Source organism: Primulina huaijiensis, unplaced genomic scaffold (genome assembly GCF_012295235.1).
Source record: "Primulina huaijiensis isolate GDHJ02 unplaced genomic scaffold, ASM1229523v2 scaffold40847, whole genome shotgun sequence".
Classification (NCBI taxonomy): domain Eukaryota; kingdom Viridiplantae; phylum Streptophyta; class Magnoliopsida; order Lamiales; family Gesneriaceae; genus Primulina; species Primulina huaijiensis.
Genome location: NW_027359682.1, coordinates 13,251 through 33,605, shown reverse-complemented (window position 1 = coordinate 33,605; position 20,355 = coordinate 13,251). Strand labels below are relative to the sequence as shown.

At 34.1% G+C, this 20,355-nt stretch overlaps 3 protein-coding genes across 7 annotated transcripts; 2 read left to right on the top strand and 1 right to left on the bottom strand.

Moving 5' to 3' along the window:
• The first annotated feature begins 369 nt into the window (after positions 1 to 369).
• LOC140969335 (protein NSP-INTERACTING KINASE 3-like) lies at positions 370 to 5,308 on the top strand. Of its 5 annotated transcripts, XM_073430655.1 has the most exons (12): positions 370 to 683; positions 783 to 867; positions 1,556 to 1,688; positions 2,167 to 2,238; positions 2,373 to 2,516; positions 2,605 to 2,676; positions 2,795 to 2,854; positions 2,931 to 3,025; positions 3,092 to 3,235; positions 3,304 to 3,645; positions 4,011 to 4,402; positions 4,729 to 5,308. In XM_073430655.1, the coding sequence occupies exons 3-12, from the start codon at positions 1,606 to 1,608 to the stop codon at positions 5,044 to 5,046; spliced, it is 1,722 nt and encodes a 573-aa protein (XP_073286756.1). In that variant the 5' UTR covers positions 370 to 683; positions 783 to 867; positions 1,556 to 1,605; the 3' UTR covers positions 5,047 to 5,308. The 5 variants fall into 5 exon arrangements, with proteins under 5 accessions (XP_073286756.1, XP_073286757.1, XP_073286753.1 ...); XM_073430656.1 differs by lacking the exon at positions 783 to 867; XM_073430652.1 differs by lacking the exons at positions 370 to 683; positions 783 to 867 and adding an exon at positions 874 to 1,173.
• A 5,573-nt stretch (positions 5,309 to 10,881) lies between these two features.
• Positions 10,882 to 15,282, top strand: LOC140969333 (homeobox protein knotted-1-like 6). The gene is made up of 5 exons (XM_073430650.1): positions 10,882 to 11,543; positions 11,800 to 11,919; positions 12,006 to 12,117; positions 14,667 to 14,905; positions 14,982 to 15,282. The coding sequence occupies exons 1-5, from the start codon at positions 11,202 to 11,204 to the stop codon at positions 15,138 to 15,140; spliced, it is 972 nt and encodes a 323-aa protein (XP_073286751.1). The 5' UTR covers positions 10,882 to 11,201; the 3' UTR covers positions 15,141 to 15,282.
• Positions 15,283 to 16,624: 1,342 nt separating this feature from the next.
• Positions 16,625 to 20,353, bottom strand: LOC140969337 (protein POOR HOMOLOGOUS SYNAPSIS 1-like). The gene is made up of 8 exons (XM_073430660.1): positions 19,725 to 20,353; positions 18,692 to 18,808; positions 18,522 to 18,587; positions 18,343 to 18,443; positions 17,882 to 18,081; positions 17,740 to 17,783; positions 17,613 to 17,640; positions 16,625 to 17,477 (listed from the first exon to the last, which is right to left on the bottom strand). Exons 1-8 carry the CDS (start codon positions 20,082 to 20,084, stop codon positions 17,419 to 17,421), a joined length of 975 nt encoding a protein of 324 aa, XP_073286761.1. The 5' UTR covers positions 20,085 to 20,353; the 3' UTR covers positions 16,625 to 17,418.
• Positions 20,354 to 20,355: the final 2 nt, after the last annotated feature.

The window sequence follows — 20,355 nt, the reverse complement described above, 5'->3', positions numbered from 1 at the left end:
AACACAAATATTTAACACATTTTTAAATAATTTTTCAACAAAACTAACTTGATAATACACAGTAAGCAACTCATAAAATTGCAGAAAATTTTAGACCAGCAATTTTAAACCATGTGACCTGAAAAAGTTTCACTGTAAAAACTTCAAAGAAAGAGAGACGTAGACAAGGCGAAGCATGTGACCTGCAAAGTTTTTTAGCTTTGCCTTTGTGGCTTCCCATTGTCCCCTTTGAATCAATCACACACGTCTTTTCAGTTCAAATCACTGAATATGAATCTATAAAGTAAGTTTTTTTTATTCCCCCAAAAAATATAGAACTAGCTTTTCCTCCTTTATAAACCCAAATCTTAACTTAATAATTTATAGTACCTAAATAGTAAATATCAACTTTCATTTCATCTTACGCTGTCCCCATCTGTGTCTATGATGCTTTGGACTCTAGCAGGATTTGTATCTTTCTGCCAAATATTATATTGTGTCGTATGTAAATTACTAATAGAGTGGAAGATGCTAATCTTGAGTGAATATTTTGTGATTTGTGAATAACAATCACGTAATTAAAGCTGATTTCTGGATATATTCTACTACGGCTAATGAAATTTTCTGTTGCTTGGTTCAAAATTTGATACAACGTGGAATTCGCAAGCTAAGATTCCCAAATCTCAAGGCTCCTGAAATTTCAGGTTATCTGTTTTTGCAGCTTCAAGAAATTCCCTTCATTTTCTTGGTTTTACTACGCCAATTTTTTTTATTGAAGACTCTGTTTTTTTTTTTTGGTTCAGGAGTTCACTTTTTTTCATCCGGGCTTTCTTTTATTTCACCATGTTCAAAATCAAAGCTGGCAATTTGAGTCGAGGTTGTTTGGAGGTAAAAGTGGGAAAAGTTAGCATTTCTCTACACGGTTATGGTAGGCTTGCTTTATGAGGTTCTGATTCTGGTGGGCACCTTTTTGGCTGAGGTGTTTGGATAATAATAATTCAATGAGTGGAGGATGTGTATCATTGTGAGAATGGCTTATTCTTGAAGCCAAATCAAAAGTTTTCCGAGAAGGTTAAATAAGTGGAGATTTTCAGGGAATGGAAAGGTTGATTTATCTGTTGTCGAGCTTGGTGTTTTTTATGTTGGTGGAGGGCTCTTATTCAATTCTATCTCCTTCTGGAGTAAATTATGAAGGTGCTTCTGAAATTTCATTTTTTCCTTTTCACAAAATGGTGAAAGTTTGATCCTATTCAACTTATATATGATTGATGGTTACCTAAAACTTATTTCTTTGAAAGCTAACCCATGTGTATTTACTATAATTGTTATTTCTGCAAAAAAATTTAACCAGATTCGGTCTCTTTTCTTCTTGGATATCACTTCAATTCTCATACTTTAGAGTAGTCATTTTATGTTGCAAATGCACATATTAGTACCATTTATCTTTATTGTTGAAAATGAATGGATAACTACTGTGCTCTGCTTATGAGAAAGAAACAAAGGATGAATACGTATTCATAGTTCTTGGCTGTGACTTGTTTTTAACAAATTATTTGGTTTCTTTAACTGGATGCAGTTGTAGCTTTGATAGCTATAAAGAGTGATTTACATGATCCGTATAATGTGATGGAGAATTGGGATGCGACTTCTGTAGATCCTTGTAGCTGGAGGATGGTCACCTGTTCCCAGGATGGCTATGTTTCTGCTCTGTAAGTTTCTATCACCACTCTTCTTGCTGGAAACTGGAGAAATTTATCTAGCTTGGTGGTTTTTCCCGTAATATTTAGCTTAATATTTAGCTTCATAATCCAGGGCTGATCCGAGAATTCGGGAGAGGGCACTAGACGGAATTAGACAGTGACTCAGTGGAAATTTTTTTTTTTGGAGGGAGGCGTAATTTTCAGACAATTAATTATAAAATTCGAAACTTTTTCATCTTATAGCCTGCTAGATCCGCTCTGCACTTGGAAGCGAGATTTATCAAAATGAGTATCAGTAGTAATTAGTTTTGTATTCTTTCTTGCTTTTACGGATCTCTTTCACTAAAGTTGACGGGAAGAATCTGCTTTCCATCAGAATTCTCTATAAGCTAAAATGGGATGTACTCTGAAATTTGATGACGAGGTCATATGAAGTAATAATGTCTGTCACTGATCCTTGATGATAGTAATTTTTGCTTGTTATCAGAGGGCTACCTAGCCTGAGCTTGTCTGGAACCTTGTCGTCTAGGATTGGAAATCTTACTAATCTGCAGTCTGTGTAAGTTATTCCTGTCCACCATGTTCTTGTTTATTCTAATTTTTCCTTAAGTGCAAATTATTCAACACACTGAATTATTCTTAGAACCATTGTAACTAACAAGCTGAATATTTCTTCCATTTGGGCATATGTAGGTTGCTGCAAAATAATAATATTACAGGTCCATTTCTGGATGTCATTGGGAAATTAGAAAAGCTTCAAACACTTGATTTGTCCAACAACAAGCTGTTTGGTGAAATACCCGATTCTGTTGGCAATCTGAAGAACTTGAATTATCTGTGAGTTTTAAGGATTTTTGCCACTAAATTTGGGTCTTTGCATGTTCTTTAGATTGATTCATATTTTACGGTTCTTCGAGCAAGACAGGCGTCTTAACAACAACAGCCTCAGGGGACTGGTACCCAACTCTCTTGCCAAAGTCGAAAGCCTTACCCTCGTGTATGTTACACCTTTCGATTTTCCTTTTCCCAATCAATGTTGATTGTGTAAGTAAATCAATTAGTTCCATGCATTCTTGAATAATTAAAGACTTAACATTATTTATGAACTCTTTCAGGGACCTTTCTTTCAATAATTTAAGTGGTCCTTTGCCAAAAATTTCTGCTCGAACATTTAAGTAGGTCATCTTTCTGTTTCTCTAACATATAATCTCTTGCATTATAATTGTCTCATTTCTGGAATTTCCCTTTCAGAGTAGTCGGAAATCCTTTGATTTGTGGACCAACTTCGCAGAACAATTGCTCTGTACTCTATCCAGAATCGCCGTTCCCACCAGATGCTGTTAAAGGTATATTTCACTTCCTCCCCGAGCATTTCATTGCTTCTATGGTCTCTAAATCTCTCTTTTTTCCAGAACAATCAAACTTGGGAGCAAAACGCCATGTTGCCATTGCTTTTGGAACGAGCTTTGCCACTGTGATTTCAATAATCATTATTGTTGGCTTGCTCAGTTGGTGGAGATGCAGACACAATCAGCAGATTTTCTTCGATGTTAATGGTAAGTTCAACTTAACATGTTTGTTGTGTACCTAGAGTAGCTTATGAGAAATGACATTATATTGGCAGAACAATATGATCGGGAGGTACGTTTAGGCCACTTAAGAGAATATACATTTAAGGAACTCCGAGCTGCAACGAGCCATTTCAACTCAAAGAATATACTGGGGAAGGGAGGATTTGGTATTGTATACAAAGGCAAGTTGCATGATGGGACTGTGGTGGCTGTCAAAAGGTTAAAGGATTACAGTGCTGTGGGTGTTGAAATGCAGTTCCAGACAGAAGTAGAGTTGATCAGTCTGGCTGTTCACAGAAATCTTCTCCGCATTTGGGGGTTCTGCCTGACTGAAAATGAACGTCTTCTAGTTTACCCATATATGCCAAATGGAAGCGTTGCATCTCAACTAAAAGGTCTGAAATTCTTTTTCCAACATATGAAGCTAATTACTGGCTGCCCCTTGTTTTTCCGAATCGAGCTCATACAAGTGAGGGCTCTACTCAATAGGTTTTGCTAACATTTAGTTTCTACAAATTCCCAATTTACAAAAATGATTGATCAAAGTTGATAGAGAGTCTATCATAGACTTATATAGAACTTCCCACCACAGCTATAATCATATGTACGACAGTGGTATTACCAACTTAAAAGTTTAGAGTCTTGACTAATGTACATGAGAGACCGTATGATTTATTGTTGAAGCCTTGAACATGAGTGATCGGTATAAAATTCTCATTGTTTACTTGGATATGAATATATGATTAGCTTTTGTTTATAGAACATTTTCATGGAAGGCCAGTTTTAGACTGGTTCCGGCGTAAAAGGATAGCATTAGGCACAGCACGGGGCTTGACATATTTACATGAGCAATGTGACCCTAAGATTATACATCGTGATGTCAAAGCAGCCAACATTTTGTTGGATGAGGACTTTGAGGCAGTTGTTGGAGACTTTGGACTGGCAAAGCTTTTAGACCATCGGGATTCTCATGTGACAACAGCAGTTCGTGGAACTGTTGGCCACATTGCTCCGGAGTATCTATCAACTGGTCAGTCATCTGAAAAAACAGATGTTTTTGGGTTTGGAATCTTGCTTCTTGAGTTGATAACTGGCCTGAAGGCTGTGGACTTTGGGCGGGTGACTAACCAGAAAGGAGTGATGCTGGATTGGGTATGTTTCCTCTCCAACCCTCCTTTTATTGGAAAAATAAGGGCGAATCTATCTGTCTTAGAATGGGAAATATAATTTCAGAGCTTTACATGTTTGAGATGGGACTACTGTTATCCCACCCTTGCGTTGGATCCTAGTAACATTAGTGAAAGGAACTAACTAAAATTTTACGTGAAGAGATTAGCTTGTTTACAAAAACAATTATGAAATCTCGGTGTATGGTCTTATCACCTTTGTTGTATCTGTCCCTGACTATAGCATCTGTCGTTTTACTGGTTTTTTTCTTTTCGTGTTCTCAAAACTCGGTCAAATTATTTCAATTTTAGGTGAAGAAGCTCCATCAGGAAGGGAAGCCAAACCTTATGGTGGACAAAGATTTAGAAAACAATTTTGACAGGATGGAGTTGCATGAAATGGTGCAAGTAGCGCTCCTTTGTACTCATTTCAATCCATCTCATCGCCCCAAGATGTCGGAAGTATTGAGGATGTTAGAAGGCGATGGTTTAGCTGAAAAATGGGAGCAGTTACAAAATTTCGAGACTCCAAGGTACCGTTCATCTGAGTGTTGTTCTCAAAGATATTCCGATTTCATCGAGGAGTCATCACTTGTGGTTGAGGCTATAGAACTCTCGGGCCCAAGATAGAATTCGATACTTGTGTTCTAGTTCTTTGTACATATTGTTTAATGTCATTACATGTACGTAAAAGGTTAAGAAATTTTGTACAAGGTTTTAGTTCTCTGTTCATGTGGAGCGTCGGAATTATTTTTGCTTCATCAAAATTCAGGAAATGTTGTGTGTATATGGTGCGATTTATTCGTGAATCATTTTTGTTATATTGAGTGTTTGTTTCGAACTAGTTTAGATAGTGAATTGAACTCGATTATATGTTGATTTTTTATTTTTTATTTAGCTCGAGCTTGATTCGACTGCTTCTTGAGTTACTCGGATATCAAGTGGTCGAGTCCAATGAAGTAAATTTTTCGAGGAGTCTCAAACTTCAAATGGATAACACCACACAATATGCCTTCGTTTTTTATGAAACGAGAACTGGCTGTTATGTGTGTATTATAATTTAAATCACATGCATGCATGGCCTGTTAAATTAATTAAAATCGAATTAATATTACACCTCAGTCCAAACACATGCACGTCTACATATATATATCGTGTACAAGCGTGTATATAGACAGAGTCATGTGTTGCTCCACTCGGGCGGTAGATTTTTTCCTGTTTTTTTAAACAGCAGTTTTAGTCTAATTTCTCAATAGAATACCAACTCAACCCGAGTTTAGAAAATTTCAGCTCGGCCTAAGAGAAAAACACAAGATGTAAAATTAAAACCACGATCGTGTGGTGAATATTCAAAATCATTAAAAATAAGAGAAGAAGAAAAGAAATTTTAGCCGAATCCACAATGACTTGCCGGGTAGATGCATGCATGGGAATATAAGGTTGTTGGATCAGAATTAATATCCCATGCAAACTTAGACGTTTTTGCTCACTCCATTTCCCTAGCTGGCTTTTGATCAAGATACACCAAATTCTTCGTTCCAACAAATTCTTGCTAGCTAGAGTATCGACTTTTTGATGCTGGTTGTATACAAAGGTGGTGGGGAATAATTGGGTTTTAAATAGAAGGTGATCTTTGGGAATTGGTGGATGATTATAAATAAATATGCGTCTTTTCATAATAGAATAAAATATATTTATGTGATTATTCTTTTTGACTTAATTTCTAAATCGGTGTTATTTTTTTCAAATTTGAGATGAGGCCGCGTAAAAGAAGTTATATATATATATTAAAACAATGGAGAACAGAAAAACGAATAATATATATCAGAAAAATTATTGTTGTTTGTTAGAACAAATGATACAAATGGTGCGGTTTAAATAATAAAAAAGCATTCCCCACCTCCTTATTATCATGATCACTTTTGATAAATGGGTTCCATTTCTTATGTGTGTGTATCAGTGAAATNTATAACACTTTAAAATCCATAAGTCAACTTGATTCCAACCCAAAATGAATATATCGATTGGGTCAGCCCACACATACAAATGGATTGGTACCCAAAATTAGAGTCCGTGACTACAAATTCAACTATATATTATAATAAATTTTGGTTATTTTTACGATATACATAAAATAAATAATTATTATACTGGTTGGTAATGTGAAGTTGTAAATGACAACTTATAAGATTTGTTTTTATAGAAACTTCAAAAAAACTATATATGAAATTTGAGATATATATTTTAAACAATACATCGATTCACCAACCGATGCAATCCATGATTTGTTTAGCAAGGTAAAGAGAAGTCATTCAATATGTATCATTGTTTTTTGATAAATAATTTAAAGGGGATAACCTAGCTTCAATTATTATTGTTAAAATCATATATTTATCATTAGATCAAAAGTTATTGTTATTAGTCGAGGTACAATTTTATTTTTTATACTCGCGACAACGTAGAATGCATTTACTTGGATGCTAATGGATCAGGCTGTTAAGCTCATGAGTCCGAGAAGCTGCGTGTCTATATGTTGATGTTATCTCATATTTTTATAGATAAGTTTTATCTTTTACTTACCGTCGACCATGTCCCCAACAGAAATACAATATTCCCCGTTAAGTTTGGCAGATATATTTTACGCCTACCTAGCCAACCAGATTAAATGGAGCAACTTAATCAGCTTGATGCACAAGAACTTCTCAGGATATCACGGATCTCAGTACTACTCTCAATCATAAATGCTACACCCAACAATCCTCACAAGAAGTATAGAAATATCATTCTTGAGAGATTCGAATACATGAGTGCTAATGGATCAGGTTGTTAGGCTCATGAATTCAGTAATGTAATGTCTATTTATTGTGTTGTCTCATATTTTTAGATATAAGTCTTATAATTTCTCTATCACCGGTCATGTCTTTAATATAGACAATATTACCCGTTAAATCTTGTATCCTTATTTTACGTTCATCTAACAATCATATCAAAAGCGTAAAGTCAAAAGCTTAGCGTTCAAGAATTTCTCAAGAGATCATTTATCACATTATTATTCTCACACATGCACATTTAGCACAACAATTACTATGAAGATTATAACAATTATTAATTGATGCCATCCAATCCAAGATGTATATGAATGTCTCTTGGACTTCAATATAAAATATTATCACTTTCTCCTAAAATGGTTAAGAATCTTGTTTATCTTTTGACCACGAACTGTCTCATCCGGAGGTCCATCGTTACATAACATTCGCGACTGATTATTTTAAAATTCAGCCACGAATAGATTAATATATATATATATATATGGCTCCACCAAAATTTAATTTAAACTCTCAAATATGAAATCTGCGTCAAACTGTCGGAAAATTTGGAAAAGCAGCACATTCAAAATATAAAGCGATTATTATTCCCTTCTCGATTATATAGATTTTTTTTAATCTCTAGTATATTGTAAATTTTTATATTTAGTAATATTTTTTGTTAATATATTTATATTAACTATGTTTTGGAAAATGATGAACTTTTTTTTTTGGAATTAAACAATGATAAAATACGAATCTTGTTTGTAAATTTTATTTTTCTATTAATCTATTTTTTTAATTTGTGTGAAAATTAAATAATTCTTTATAGTTAGGATGGACAAAGAAATTTATTTTGATGAACAAGGATGAGTACGCTCATTTCTTGGAGGTGACTTTATAATAATTTATATTATATATATAATCCTATATTTTAATAGGCGATGCTTTTTAACATAGCTTGTTTCCCTCTTGATTTCAGGGGGTCTGAGATTAAAGTGAATGTGAGAGTGCTTAAACAAAAGAACGAGGTTTCGTTAATTAATTAATATTCTAATCATAACAAATTTTTTTATTAAGATGTACTTTACACCTTGCTAATGTGTGTTTTTTTTTTTTGGGATTTTGGTTGCAAAGATGATTTTAATTAATAATGTTTAGCAATTGATGCGTAATTAGTACTGAGAATTTTTTTGTGTAAAATATTTGAACATAGTATTAAAATTCGATAATTTAAAGATGATTTTTATAAGATTTTATAATAAACAATTAGATTAATTATTTAAATATGAAATTTTAGAGATTGTCAAATTTATAATATCTCATCATAATTTTTTATATTACGTGTGGTACGATCGTTTAAGTTTTTAAAAAATTGATTATAACAAAGCTTCCGGTTATCACGGGTTATAATGAATTAGCTTTGTATTTATGAAGAGCGATGGTTTTGTCCACCCATATATCTCGTGACATAAAATTCACAAAAACATTTTTTTAGTAGTATAAAAATATAATCTATTTGTCCGTATTATTGACGAGGACTTGAACGTAGACCCGAAACTTCTTTATCTCAAACAAAAACAGTACAAAGAAACAATTAAATCTATATAAATAAAGTAGCAAAACTACTCACAATCGACGAGACTGGAACCTGAGACCAACAAGTCTCAGGGTTTCAACCTTAAAAATTCACAAAAACACTTGTGAGATATTTCACGTGTCAATTTTGTGAGATGAATCTCTAAACACATCCTATTAATGAAAATGTGTTATATTTTATGCTAAAAAATTACTTTTACTTTTAAAAATAAGTAGAGTTGACCCGTATAACGGAAATAGATTTTGAGATCGTATCACAATAGACATATTCCATAAAATTCGAGACCTTATAATTAACAATTTGATAATATATGCATACGTGAGACCGAACGCTTGCTATTTTATCAAAAATTATAGCTGGTGGTGACGGTGTAACTCAAATATTTTAAACCGTACAAAAATATAATCGTCATGATTCAATCGCTCAACCCAACAACATAAATAATTATTGTATTTCAATGGTTACAATCAGCCATTCAACATCCATAACCCTTAATTTAGTATCCAGTTTCGATATTCAATTTACGAGTGAAAATATGGATCATGATTGCTGATCGTTCTAAAAAATAAATTCATGAGGTACTCATGTTTGTTGGTTTCGTATGATCGAATGAAATTGGGACACAATCAGAATTTAAGGATATGATTAAAAACTTGAAAATAAGAGAAAACTATAAAGTTATAATATTAAATCATCCCGATTATAGATAACATACATCCAAAATTAGTATAAACAAAATTTTAGTTTTTAATTTATGATTTTATTCAAGATAAAAAAAATTCTGAACTCGGTGTTTACATAAAAATATGATTAATTTTTTTCCTTCACATGATTTAAATTTTAAAATGAAGTTTTAAACCTCAAACAAAAATGTTTACTGTAATCGACATATAAAAAATAGTAGTTGATAATATTTTCATATCATAATTAGACAAGAATATATTGGTTATATTTAATTTGATAGACAGATTCATCAATCAATCTCTAAAAACAATAATAATGTATAATAATATAATTTAGAGTAAAAAAATAAATAAAATAAAAGTAGATAAAAATGGTTTATTAGGTAATGGGAGAATGAATGCTGCTCTCAGCTTTAACTGCAAACATATCACATCAAATCAGTCAAATCAAATCAATCCATCAATCAAAAATTGCTCCCCCCAACTTGCTTCTTCTTAGCTTTTGTTATATTACTTTTTATTTTTTCCAAAACTCACCGAACTATTTAATTTGTGAATCATTCCGGTAACAGTAAAATAAATAAATAAAAATCGAATCTCAATTTTTACATATTATGTTTGGTATTATTTATTAATACAATAAAACTTTATATGTAGTGACGTGAAACATGAAATTTATATATTCTGTTTAAATGCACAATTTCATTAAAAAAAATATTTATTGTTATAGAGCTTCGATTTAAAGTTTTTGTTAAGAAATAAATATTTTTTTTACTGCTAAGTAAAATCACTTCAAAAAATTTGAACCATCATTAACTTAATTGATTAATTTATATTTTTATTATCAAAATAAAGATTAACTATTAATGACATGGATGTTGCATGATATATCTGTTCATGTGTACGGTAATAATTAGCTATAGTAGTAAAATCGAAAGTGATCAATATTCGAACTAATTTGATCTATTGATCTTCATCTGGAGACATTTAATACATTATATATATATATATATATATATATATATATTTTGTTGGGAAAATTACATTTAGATTACGTAAATATTATGTTATTTATGTGATATTATATTACACATCAATTCACGATTTTAATTTATTAATCAAGTTTTTAATTTTTTTTCAGTAACGATAACATGATATAAATATATAAATAATGTTTGTCGTCACATTAGTAATTTTATACAAAAAACCAAAATTATCTAAAAAATTAATTTATTGAAATTTTTGTTGTTCCTTAATTTACCGGAGTAAATCTTACAAAGTACAATGAATAAAATATCTCTTAGCCTTATTTCAGTTTGTTAGAAGAATGATAACTCAATAAATAATTGAAAATCATCAATTTAAGGGTTTTATTATTAGAAAAAATAATAAAAATGATGGTTCCCTCGAGCAGCTTCAAGACCCAAACCTCGATCTCTTTCAGAATCGGTTAATTATATTCTCGAAAAATATAAGCACCAAGTCACGGCGATAACCCTTCCACCACAGCCGCTGCCACAGCCACCGCCGCTACCAGCTGTCTCGGGAACTCTGACACTCCGAACAGTCCTGTTGTTTAGTTATCTTCCTCGGAGTACGAAAGGATCATCTATTTATTGCTAAAGTGTTGCGTGAAGATTCTTCGAACACATATTCTTTCACTGCAGTGGAAATATTTTACGAGTTCTAAATCAGTATATGGATGAAATATATGGAATTCACTCAACAAACACCGATCATGACTACGCAGACAAGGCTTTAATGTCTCCCGAGAATCTCATAATTCCAGCTGAATACCACCAATATTATTACCCTTCTTTTGTTTACTCCGCCGACCAGCGCCACCGGATTCCGGTGTATGGATCGGAGGGATTGGGATTCCATAGTTCAGTGCCATCTGAATCAACTTCCATGAATGTTCAGAATCAAAGAGAAGGAGATGATGAAAATGAACAGGCTGATTCGAGGGCGCTTAAGGCCAGAATCGCTTCACATCCCTTTTACCCAAAATTACTTGACGCCTATATTGACTGCCAGAAGGTTTAAATAATTTGAAAATTTTGTTTTTCCCGTGTTTTCGAGAATTGATTCTATTATATATGACTTCGCTGTTGATGGATAGCTGATGTACATATTTGATCATGGTTTGTGGGTTTTTGTGCGATGATTTCCAAATAAAAATCATGGGTTTTTGGTGGATGGTTTAAAAAATATTTTATTTGATTATTTGTATAAGCAGAAGTTTGAAGTCAGCTGCGAATTTCTATTAACTGTGTTTGTCTTACATGATCTGAAGGTTGGAGTTCCTCCCGAGATAGCTTGTTTACTGGACGAAATCCGGCGAGAAAAGGATTTACACAGACAAGATACAGTTGCAACGTGCATAGGAATCGATCCTGAACTCGATGAGTTTATGGTCTCTCTCTCAAAAACACCCACTAAACACACACCAGTAAATTCCATCGTTTGCGCTCGTTGAAATGATCCTTATTTTTTTTGAAGGAAACATATTGCGACATACTGATGAAATACAACTCGGATCTGTCAAAGCCATTTGAAGAAGCTACATCTTTTCTAAACAATATTGAAACACAACTCAGCAATTTAAGCATAGGTAATCCCATATTCACGAGTTTTCTCTCTACACACACAGTTTTGTGCCTTTTCTCTCGTTTGTTTGTGTAGTTTATGAACGAAACCATTTAATTCCTTAACGTCCATGCGTTTATATTGTGTTTAGATTCCGTAGAGAAATCTGACCCTGATAACGAAAGGGTTTCCCGATTAAATCAATCATCCTACAAGAATCATAAAACCCTTAACTTTGTGGGTTGCCAGTGTTTCTCAAAGTTCTTGCTTTTGTTTTGTTTTTAATAATTTATAATAACAGTAATAGATAGCAAGTTATAACTTTTTATTCAGAACTGTTTTCCAGACATTGCCGATCTATATATTTTAATTAATTTATGGAATGTCTGTTAAGTGTTACTGTAACATGTATTCTCTCTTTTTTGTATGTACAGTTAAGAGTAAACCTTAAACGAAAAGTCAAGGCGTAATCTACCATTAAAAAAAACACTGCAAAACTGTGGGCACGCGTCTCCTTTTTCTGTTGTCTTCGGTTTTAATTATTTTGGAGTTTTGATTAGGTTCATTTCCCTATCAATTTTCAAGGATTAGTTTTTATACCCAAGTAACATAATTCTAAAGATTAGTTCCGAATCTTGAAATAAAATCTAGCAAATCAAGGTTCTCTCGGGGTAGCATGATGGATCTTCAGGAAAATGGGATTTATTGACCGTTGTGTTAATGGATTTACCATTTGTTTGTTTTTTCAAGGTTTATGTGATGTGATATCTCACGTTCTCCAGTTAAGGACGTTTAGTTTAGTACCAACAATCTTGATCGTGTTTCGAAACCTATTTGTGATTTAATGTGCGCGTGAAAACAAAGAGTTGCAGCATATAAATCTTGAGAGAGAATGGAAAATTTTATATAAAGAAAATTTGAACTATATTACTCTTTCGATGGATGAATTTTGGTTCTTGAATTGTGGTGCTATGCAATATATATAATATATGACGTCTGTGATAGAGTAATTTCAAGTTCCAATGATTATTTGTTGGCATGAAATACGAGAAATGAGGCATTGGAAAGCGTTTTTCAGTGCTAATTGTTGGGAAGTTAAAGCTAGCGCTGTGTCTTCTCTTTGAGCATGCAGTTAATATAATTAAACGATTTTATTTTATTTTAAATAGAAAAGATAATTTACTCGCGGAAGATGAAAAGATGAGTATTTCCAGCTAGAATAAGCTTTGCTTGAAATATTTTAGCTATCTTGCATGGATTTAGGATCATAAAACGTATATTTGATTTCTGAAAACAATGCCTATTTGAGCATTTTTAAGAATGAATTTGCCTATCCGCTAGTTTTTTTTAAAGGAAAAATACCCTTTTTAAAATTCGAAAATCCAAATGGACTCGATCGTTTTAACAGAAGATAAATTGATGTAAACATTGATCGTCCTAGCTGCTGGTTACGCTGTAAAGTTGATATATATATATATATATATATTTTTTGACGATCGACATAATAAATTAGATTAGATAAAATGGGGTTTGTGATGATGTCATTATACATAATGTGTTATTTTAGGGATTATTAGAATCTTTGATGAGTTTGCATTGTCTGAACTCTAATAAATAATTGAGAGCGAAGTGTGTACTTACTTTTATGTGGTTTAAGTATATATAATTGGGATCTGTTATTAAATCACATGCATGTCTTTTACATTTATTATATGTGTTGGATAGAGAAAGTTGCACTTTTATTTTATACATTCTTCATGTCCGGAATTGAGAATTTATCATCTAATTTATCATCTGCATGGAGTTTCATTCATTCACACACACACACACACACACACACACACACACACACACACATATATATATATATATATATATAGTGGCAATTATTTGGCTCAAATACCAATGATTTACATGTCCGTCGATGGTTGAGAGTTTCATGATGGTATTGAAATAGATTATTATTCTAGGTTTTGAGCTCGATTTATCTTTTAGCCTGTAATATTGGAGTTGATGCCTGGTTACGTAAGATGGGGGGGAGAGAGACGAGGGGCTAGTAGCTATTGGAAGTATCGAATGTGGAAAAGCCCGGGTAAGGCGGGTGGTCGAATTTTCACATGGACGACCGGGGTTTACGCTGAAGGCCCGGCCCACATTCACTATCTTCTTTCCAGATATTTGCATTAATATTGTCAAATCAAACATTTTCATTGAACATCGTGCCCATTGTACTGTGGGGTAGCAGTAATTGGGAATCTTGTCTGGGCGAGCTTTTCAAGTTTGGAGTCCTTGAATTTGGGCCCATTCGTCCCATGCACTAATATACCTTTTTCACTCAATATACAGTATGTCAAAATAAAATACATCACTTGAATTCATTTCTTCATTATTTACAACAATGGAATTAAACAAACCAACACGATTTTATGTTTGATACACACCCTACTATACTTGACCAAAGATTGATTCACAACCGATTCGATTCTAATGTTTTAATAGATAGACATCCCATTAGTTTGCGAGATCAAATCTCATGATAGTACTTGTATTGATCAATTAAGTTTATCATTGTAGACGATGGGGGCTTATCGTCGGAAGAGGATTTAAGCGGAGGTGAGACAGAGAATCAGGACTCCTCGGTGAAGGGCGAAGATCGCGAGCTCAAGGACAGGCTTTTGCAAAGGTATGGTAGCCATATTAGTAGTCTAAAGAAAGAGTTTTCTAAGAAGAAGAAGAAAGGAAAACTACCAAAGGAGGCTAGGCAAATGTTGCTAGAATGGTGGAATGTTCACTCCAAATGGCCGTATCCAACGGTTGGTATCCTATTCTATAACTTTGTTTTTGTTGATTAACCACTATAGGGAGACCAAAGCTTATGTTTATGTGCAGGAGGCAGATAAAATATCGATGGCGGAATCGACGGGATTAGATCAAAAGCAAATCAACAATTGGTTCATAAATCAAAGGAAACGCCATTGGAAACCATCCGAGAACATGCAGTTGGCCCTAATGGAGAATCTCTCTGGTCATTTTTACGCTGGAAATTAATTGAACCCCAAAAGAAGTGGGGGAAAAGGAATTGATCTTGTATATATTTCTTAGAAATAATTCATCCTACTCACAATATACAGTTGTAATTTTCGAATTATTAATAGATGATCGGTTTAAATATGGTTTCTATCTTTCGATATATTTGGTATCGTGTGACTTTATGGATGATTCGTGTCTCCTAAATTTTCTGATTCAAATCATTGTTGCCTGATTATATTAGATGAAATGTGATTTAGTTTCTTACGTCCGAAAAAGTTTTTCTTATGTGATGTTTCCTCCATGACATCAAATGATGGGCTGTGACTTTAATATATATACGAATAGATATAAAATATATAGTACAAGGAAGCTGATTGCAAGACGTTTAGGGTTTCCATCTTTTTCACATGTGAATTGGCAAGTTAAGGAATTGATTTATCGAGACGAAGAAATTAATATTAAGATATTAGATCAATAAGAACGGGAAAAAAAATTCAACTGACATATTTTGTATCTATAATATAACAATAATTAAGATTTCAATTTTAAGTAAAATATGAAGAAGATGAGAGAAACTCTTGTAGCTATTACACTAACTAGTATGTAATCGATAGTCGATATATGCATTCAAATATTTTAATCATTATTTGTGTCTATGGTTATGTTATATTTACGCTTGAATATATCATATTCGTCGGATCCTCTTCAAGTAGTCCACGAGTTACATTATCTATTGCTGTTACGAGAATTATTCCATTCCACGAATCAAAGAAATGGCTAATCGAACTTCAAGGCCCGAAAGTGGAAACCAAAAACACACCGATTACTAATACTCGAATAAAAGCCACACCTAATTTAGGAAACTCATGAAAGACCAAAAGCAAACGAGAAAATAACGCAGCCTCAACTCCTACAATACTTATTTAACCAAACTACAAACCCAAACCCAATCACCGTTTTAATATTACGTCCTTAATTGGCATTCAAACGCCTCAAAGGACGAATAATCGAGATACATTATATAATCTTTTTAAAAGAAATAATAATCAAAGCCCCCCTTTGGAAACAATGGCTTCACCAAGAACCACAATTGTTTTCTCAGTAGCCCTTATCGCCACCGCCCTCTTCATCTCCTCTGCCACCTCCACTGCCGTTAACCCCTTCTGCAAAACCGCAGATGACAAGACCTTCTGCACCTCTCTAGCAAAGGGAGCCAAAACCTGGGAGGAAGCCATGACTAACGTGCTCAATGCCGCCCTACAGAAGGCCAAAGCCGCCAAATCAATAGCCGACAACATTGGCTCCAAGCTGCCATCCGGTTTTCTGCCACAGACAAAAGAGTCCATCGACAGCACATGCCATGAAGCTTACGAATCCCTTACTGATAACATCCAATCTTGCATTGGATTCGTTAAGAATGATCCTGACTCTTCTTTGAGAGTTTACCTGTCTGCAACTTCTTTCTCGGATTGCAAAGATGGGCTTGATGAGTTCGGCGTTTCTTCCACGGAGGTGGATCACTTTACCGTAGAGATACAGAAGTTGAGCAGCACTCTGTTGGCTATTGTCGAGAAGAAGCCATGAGTGCCATTAATTTATTCACTAAGGTGGTTTGATTTTGTATCCATTAAATATTAATGCGTTGTGTTCCATTTTTTATTTCTCCTTCAATTTTTGTCAATATTTAGAGCGTGGATTAACGTCTAATCGATTGAGATATTCACATTTTTCCCAACAAGGTGGGGTCGTAGAAACAAATTTACATGTGCAGTTGATTCAGATGAACTGATTGAAATATGGTATTTGCATTTACTGCCATTTCTGAGTATGGAGTGATAACTGAAGACCAAGTCTTCAACATTGGTTTTCAGTTATCATGGACATGACGATTCTATTTATTGTATCTGAGATTTGTACATCGAGATTATTGTGCATTACAGTGCACGCAATCATTATGCCATGCAACAAACTAAAGATTCAAATTCGTTGGCAAGGAAAACAGAATTGAATAGTGGTCGGGTTACCATGCTGATGCTGAATATGCAAATTAAAACAATGACCAACGAGAGTAACAAAACCAAGCACTTAATATTCTTGAAATAACTATCATGCGCAACATGAGAGATTCCCAGGAAGTAAAAATATATGCACGATTTTGTCTTCGGTGCACTTATTTGCAGTTTATCCAACCGACCGTATTCCCTTGTCAATGTACATCTGAGTGTGAATGAAAGAGCACAACTAGTTACCGTAGACTTGTATGTAACGAACTTTGGTGTCACTTAATAAGCTTCATTTACAGAGCGATATCATATCCCAATTGGTTGATGACGTTCTCAACAGTTGCAATTATCTCTGTCATGTTTATAAGATCAAACCAAACCATTCGTAAGATTTTGATCAATCAGAGATTTTATTTCAGATATTTTTACTCGTTCCTTCGATGACCAAACATTTCGAAAGAAGATGATTGCTTCTCTAAAATCATACCTTGTAATGAATTTCCCTCCAGGTATCGCTGTAAGAAAGATAATAACTAATTAATACTACAGTAATGGTTTTACATGGAATCAGCGAAAAGGAGAGAATATTGTATGAAAAACGGTGGAGGGTGTACCATGAATTGGGTTTTAAGATCTTCCTCATGTCGTATAGGCTTTGCTGCATACAGATGATTAACAGGCAGCAGTAAGCCGGAGGACTAGAATTAACAAAACAACTCCGGGCATGGTAAGCATATCATTAATGAGGCAAAGTACCTTCGTCAACTGCAGGGTTACAGTTATTCAGCAACTGCGTGAAACTGGGAGGAAACGACGCAATTGTCTCTGCGGCTTCCTGAAGTTCTATCGTTTCAGGTGCAAATTGTTCTTGAACTACATTAGAAGATTCAAGAACTGGAAGCATCAGCGGGGAACTGGTTTCTGCTGATGTCGCACGCTGCCAATCTCCATCAGACCTGATTTTATATAAGCATGGCATGAGACCTCATTTTGTAAAAGAATTTATAACCAGAGGTAAACCTTGCCCAGTCACCATCCCACTAAATGTCTTCAAATTTTATTTGCGATTTTTTTTAAAGTTAAAAGTATTACTCCTTGATGCACTTTCATTTTCATTGAATTCTCTGGGTCCACCTATACTTGTTACTCTTCTTCGTTGTTAACAAAAGTTCATTGTAAGGAACAGTGAGAAGTTAAGGTTATATCCTGCTACTAACCTGCACCTGGGTCCATCAAAAGGTAATACCTCGGCCTGGGATGATATTTCAGAATTAAGTCCAGGGTATTCAAGCAGAGGACTTCCATTTGCAAAAATTTCCTGAGTCGAAATTTTCATACCAAGTGGAAATAAATAACTAGTTTCAGGTACTGAAATTATTGACAGTGCCATATTTACCTTCAGAACATCCATGAACTTTTCTGTTTCAAAGACGGCGAAAAAATGCAGTGCGAATTTCTGGATCTGCAGAGAAGCATAAACTTGAATTTACAACACAAGGGCAATTCTAAAATTTAGCACAGAATCCTTGAAAAATTATTAAGAGTGTCCAAGTGCCAGCAACTTGCCTGACCAATACCATCTTTATAGCTCACAAAAACAGCCCTGCTCCCCCTTGCGGGGAACCCAGACACACATGAAACTTGAGGCCATGAAAAATACACCTTTGAGATGCAATGTTCTTCCTGTAAGACAAACCAATTTTTTTTTAATCATATTCATACCAAACTTACTAAATATTGGGCACTACATCCTTGTTCAACAATGGTATTATTAGAATTGGAGGAAAAAGTATCGGTTACACTTCTGTTAGTAGAGAACGAGAGTAAAGGCAGGGATCCCCTAGTCTTGATGATAAACATCACAATTGAATTTTTCTTATAAATAGACCTTCCTTTGAAAAAACTAAAAAAGCACACAGGCTGTCATAATTGGATCAACTGCATCAAATTAGAAATTTAGAGAATTTTTCATGCCTTGAATTCGAAAGTAGGGGCATAATAAAAAATGGCACCTATGATTTAATTTCCAGTAGAATCCAAACTGAGCCATTCTTTGCCAAAAATATTGCGATGAGATTAGGATACCACAAATAATTACTCCAAATAACTTTCGTTATTGTGAACTTCTGTAGCCTTTTCTGTGGACAATTTTAAACAGAAAATCCAATCGACTATTACAGATTACATAAGGTAACATATAAGCAGCACCGAGTTCACTTCTGTCATTGTCAACGACAACTTACACGGACAATGTCTTTCCCGTTCAATGTGGACACATCAAGCCAAATCAAGTTAAGAACCGAAAATTGGCAAGCTACAAGATAAAGATATTTGCGCATTTTAAATAGCAGGAGATTGTTCAATCTTATTCAAGCACATGAAATAAGGTACATTAACAACATCACAACGTACAACATCTCAGAAATATTTACAGGAAATCAATGAGCTGAACATCGATCGATCTCGTTCAAGCACCTAAATCGAGTTAAATGCTCACAACACGTTTTAATTGATTTGATTCGAGCACTGGTGAAACGACAAAATCACAGACTACGTCATATAAAGAAAAAAATTTGTCCCAGAAGAAAGTTCAACTTACAAGTACGCGAGATCGAAGAGAAATGACCAGAACTACGTCATCCAAGCCCTCGGCAGTTCGTTTGAATACGAGCTTGAGTGAGGCAGCGGACAAGGTGGTGATCCAAGTGCCTCCTTGGTGGCGATTTTTCCAGGCGGCGGAGATAGGCGTGAGAGAAGGATGAGTGTGGTTGACAAGGGTGGAGCTGTAGTTTATGAATCGTGCGTAATGAATATTCCATTGATATATGAGTGAGGAGGGAGTTGCTACTATTGTTTCCGCCATTTCCGAATTTTCGAACTGCGGGGAAAACGCAGAGCTGATGCGGTTTATATAGATGGTCCAGAGAAGAGTCGCGAAATACTTTGTCCAGTGTCGCATTTATAAATTTTATTCCCCACTGATTAATACTTGCTTTTTAGTTCTACAAAATCAAAATTGTGTGATATACAATTGTTGAAAACTAAAGCTGGGTGGAACCATTGTAGCTTGAAAATCTTAACGGATGCATGTAAAAGAACTTTTTAAAGCATCCCCATCGTCGCACGCAAAAAAAAAATAAAAATAATGCACGAGTTAAATATTTTTCAGAAATTACGCACGAAAGATAATAACAAATTTATTTATAAACAAAAATTGACGTCTGGACTCT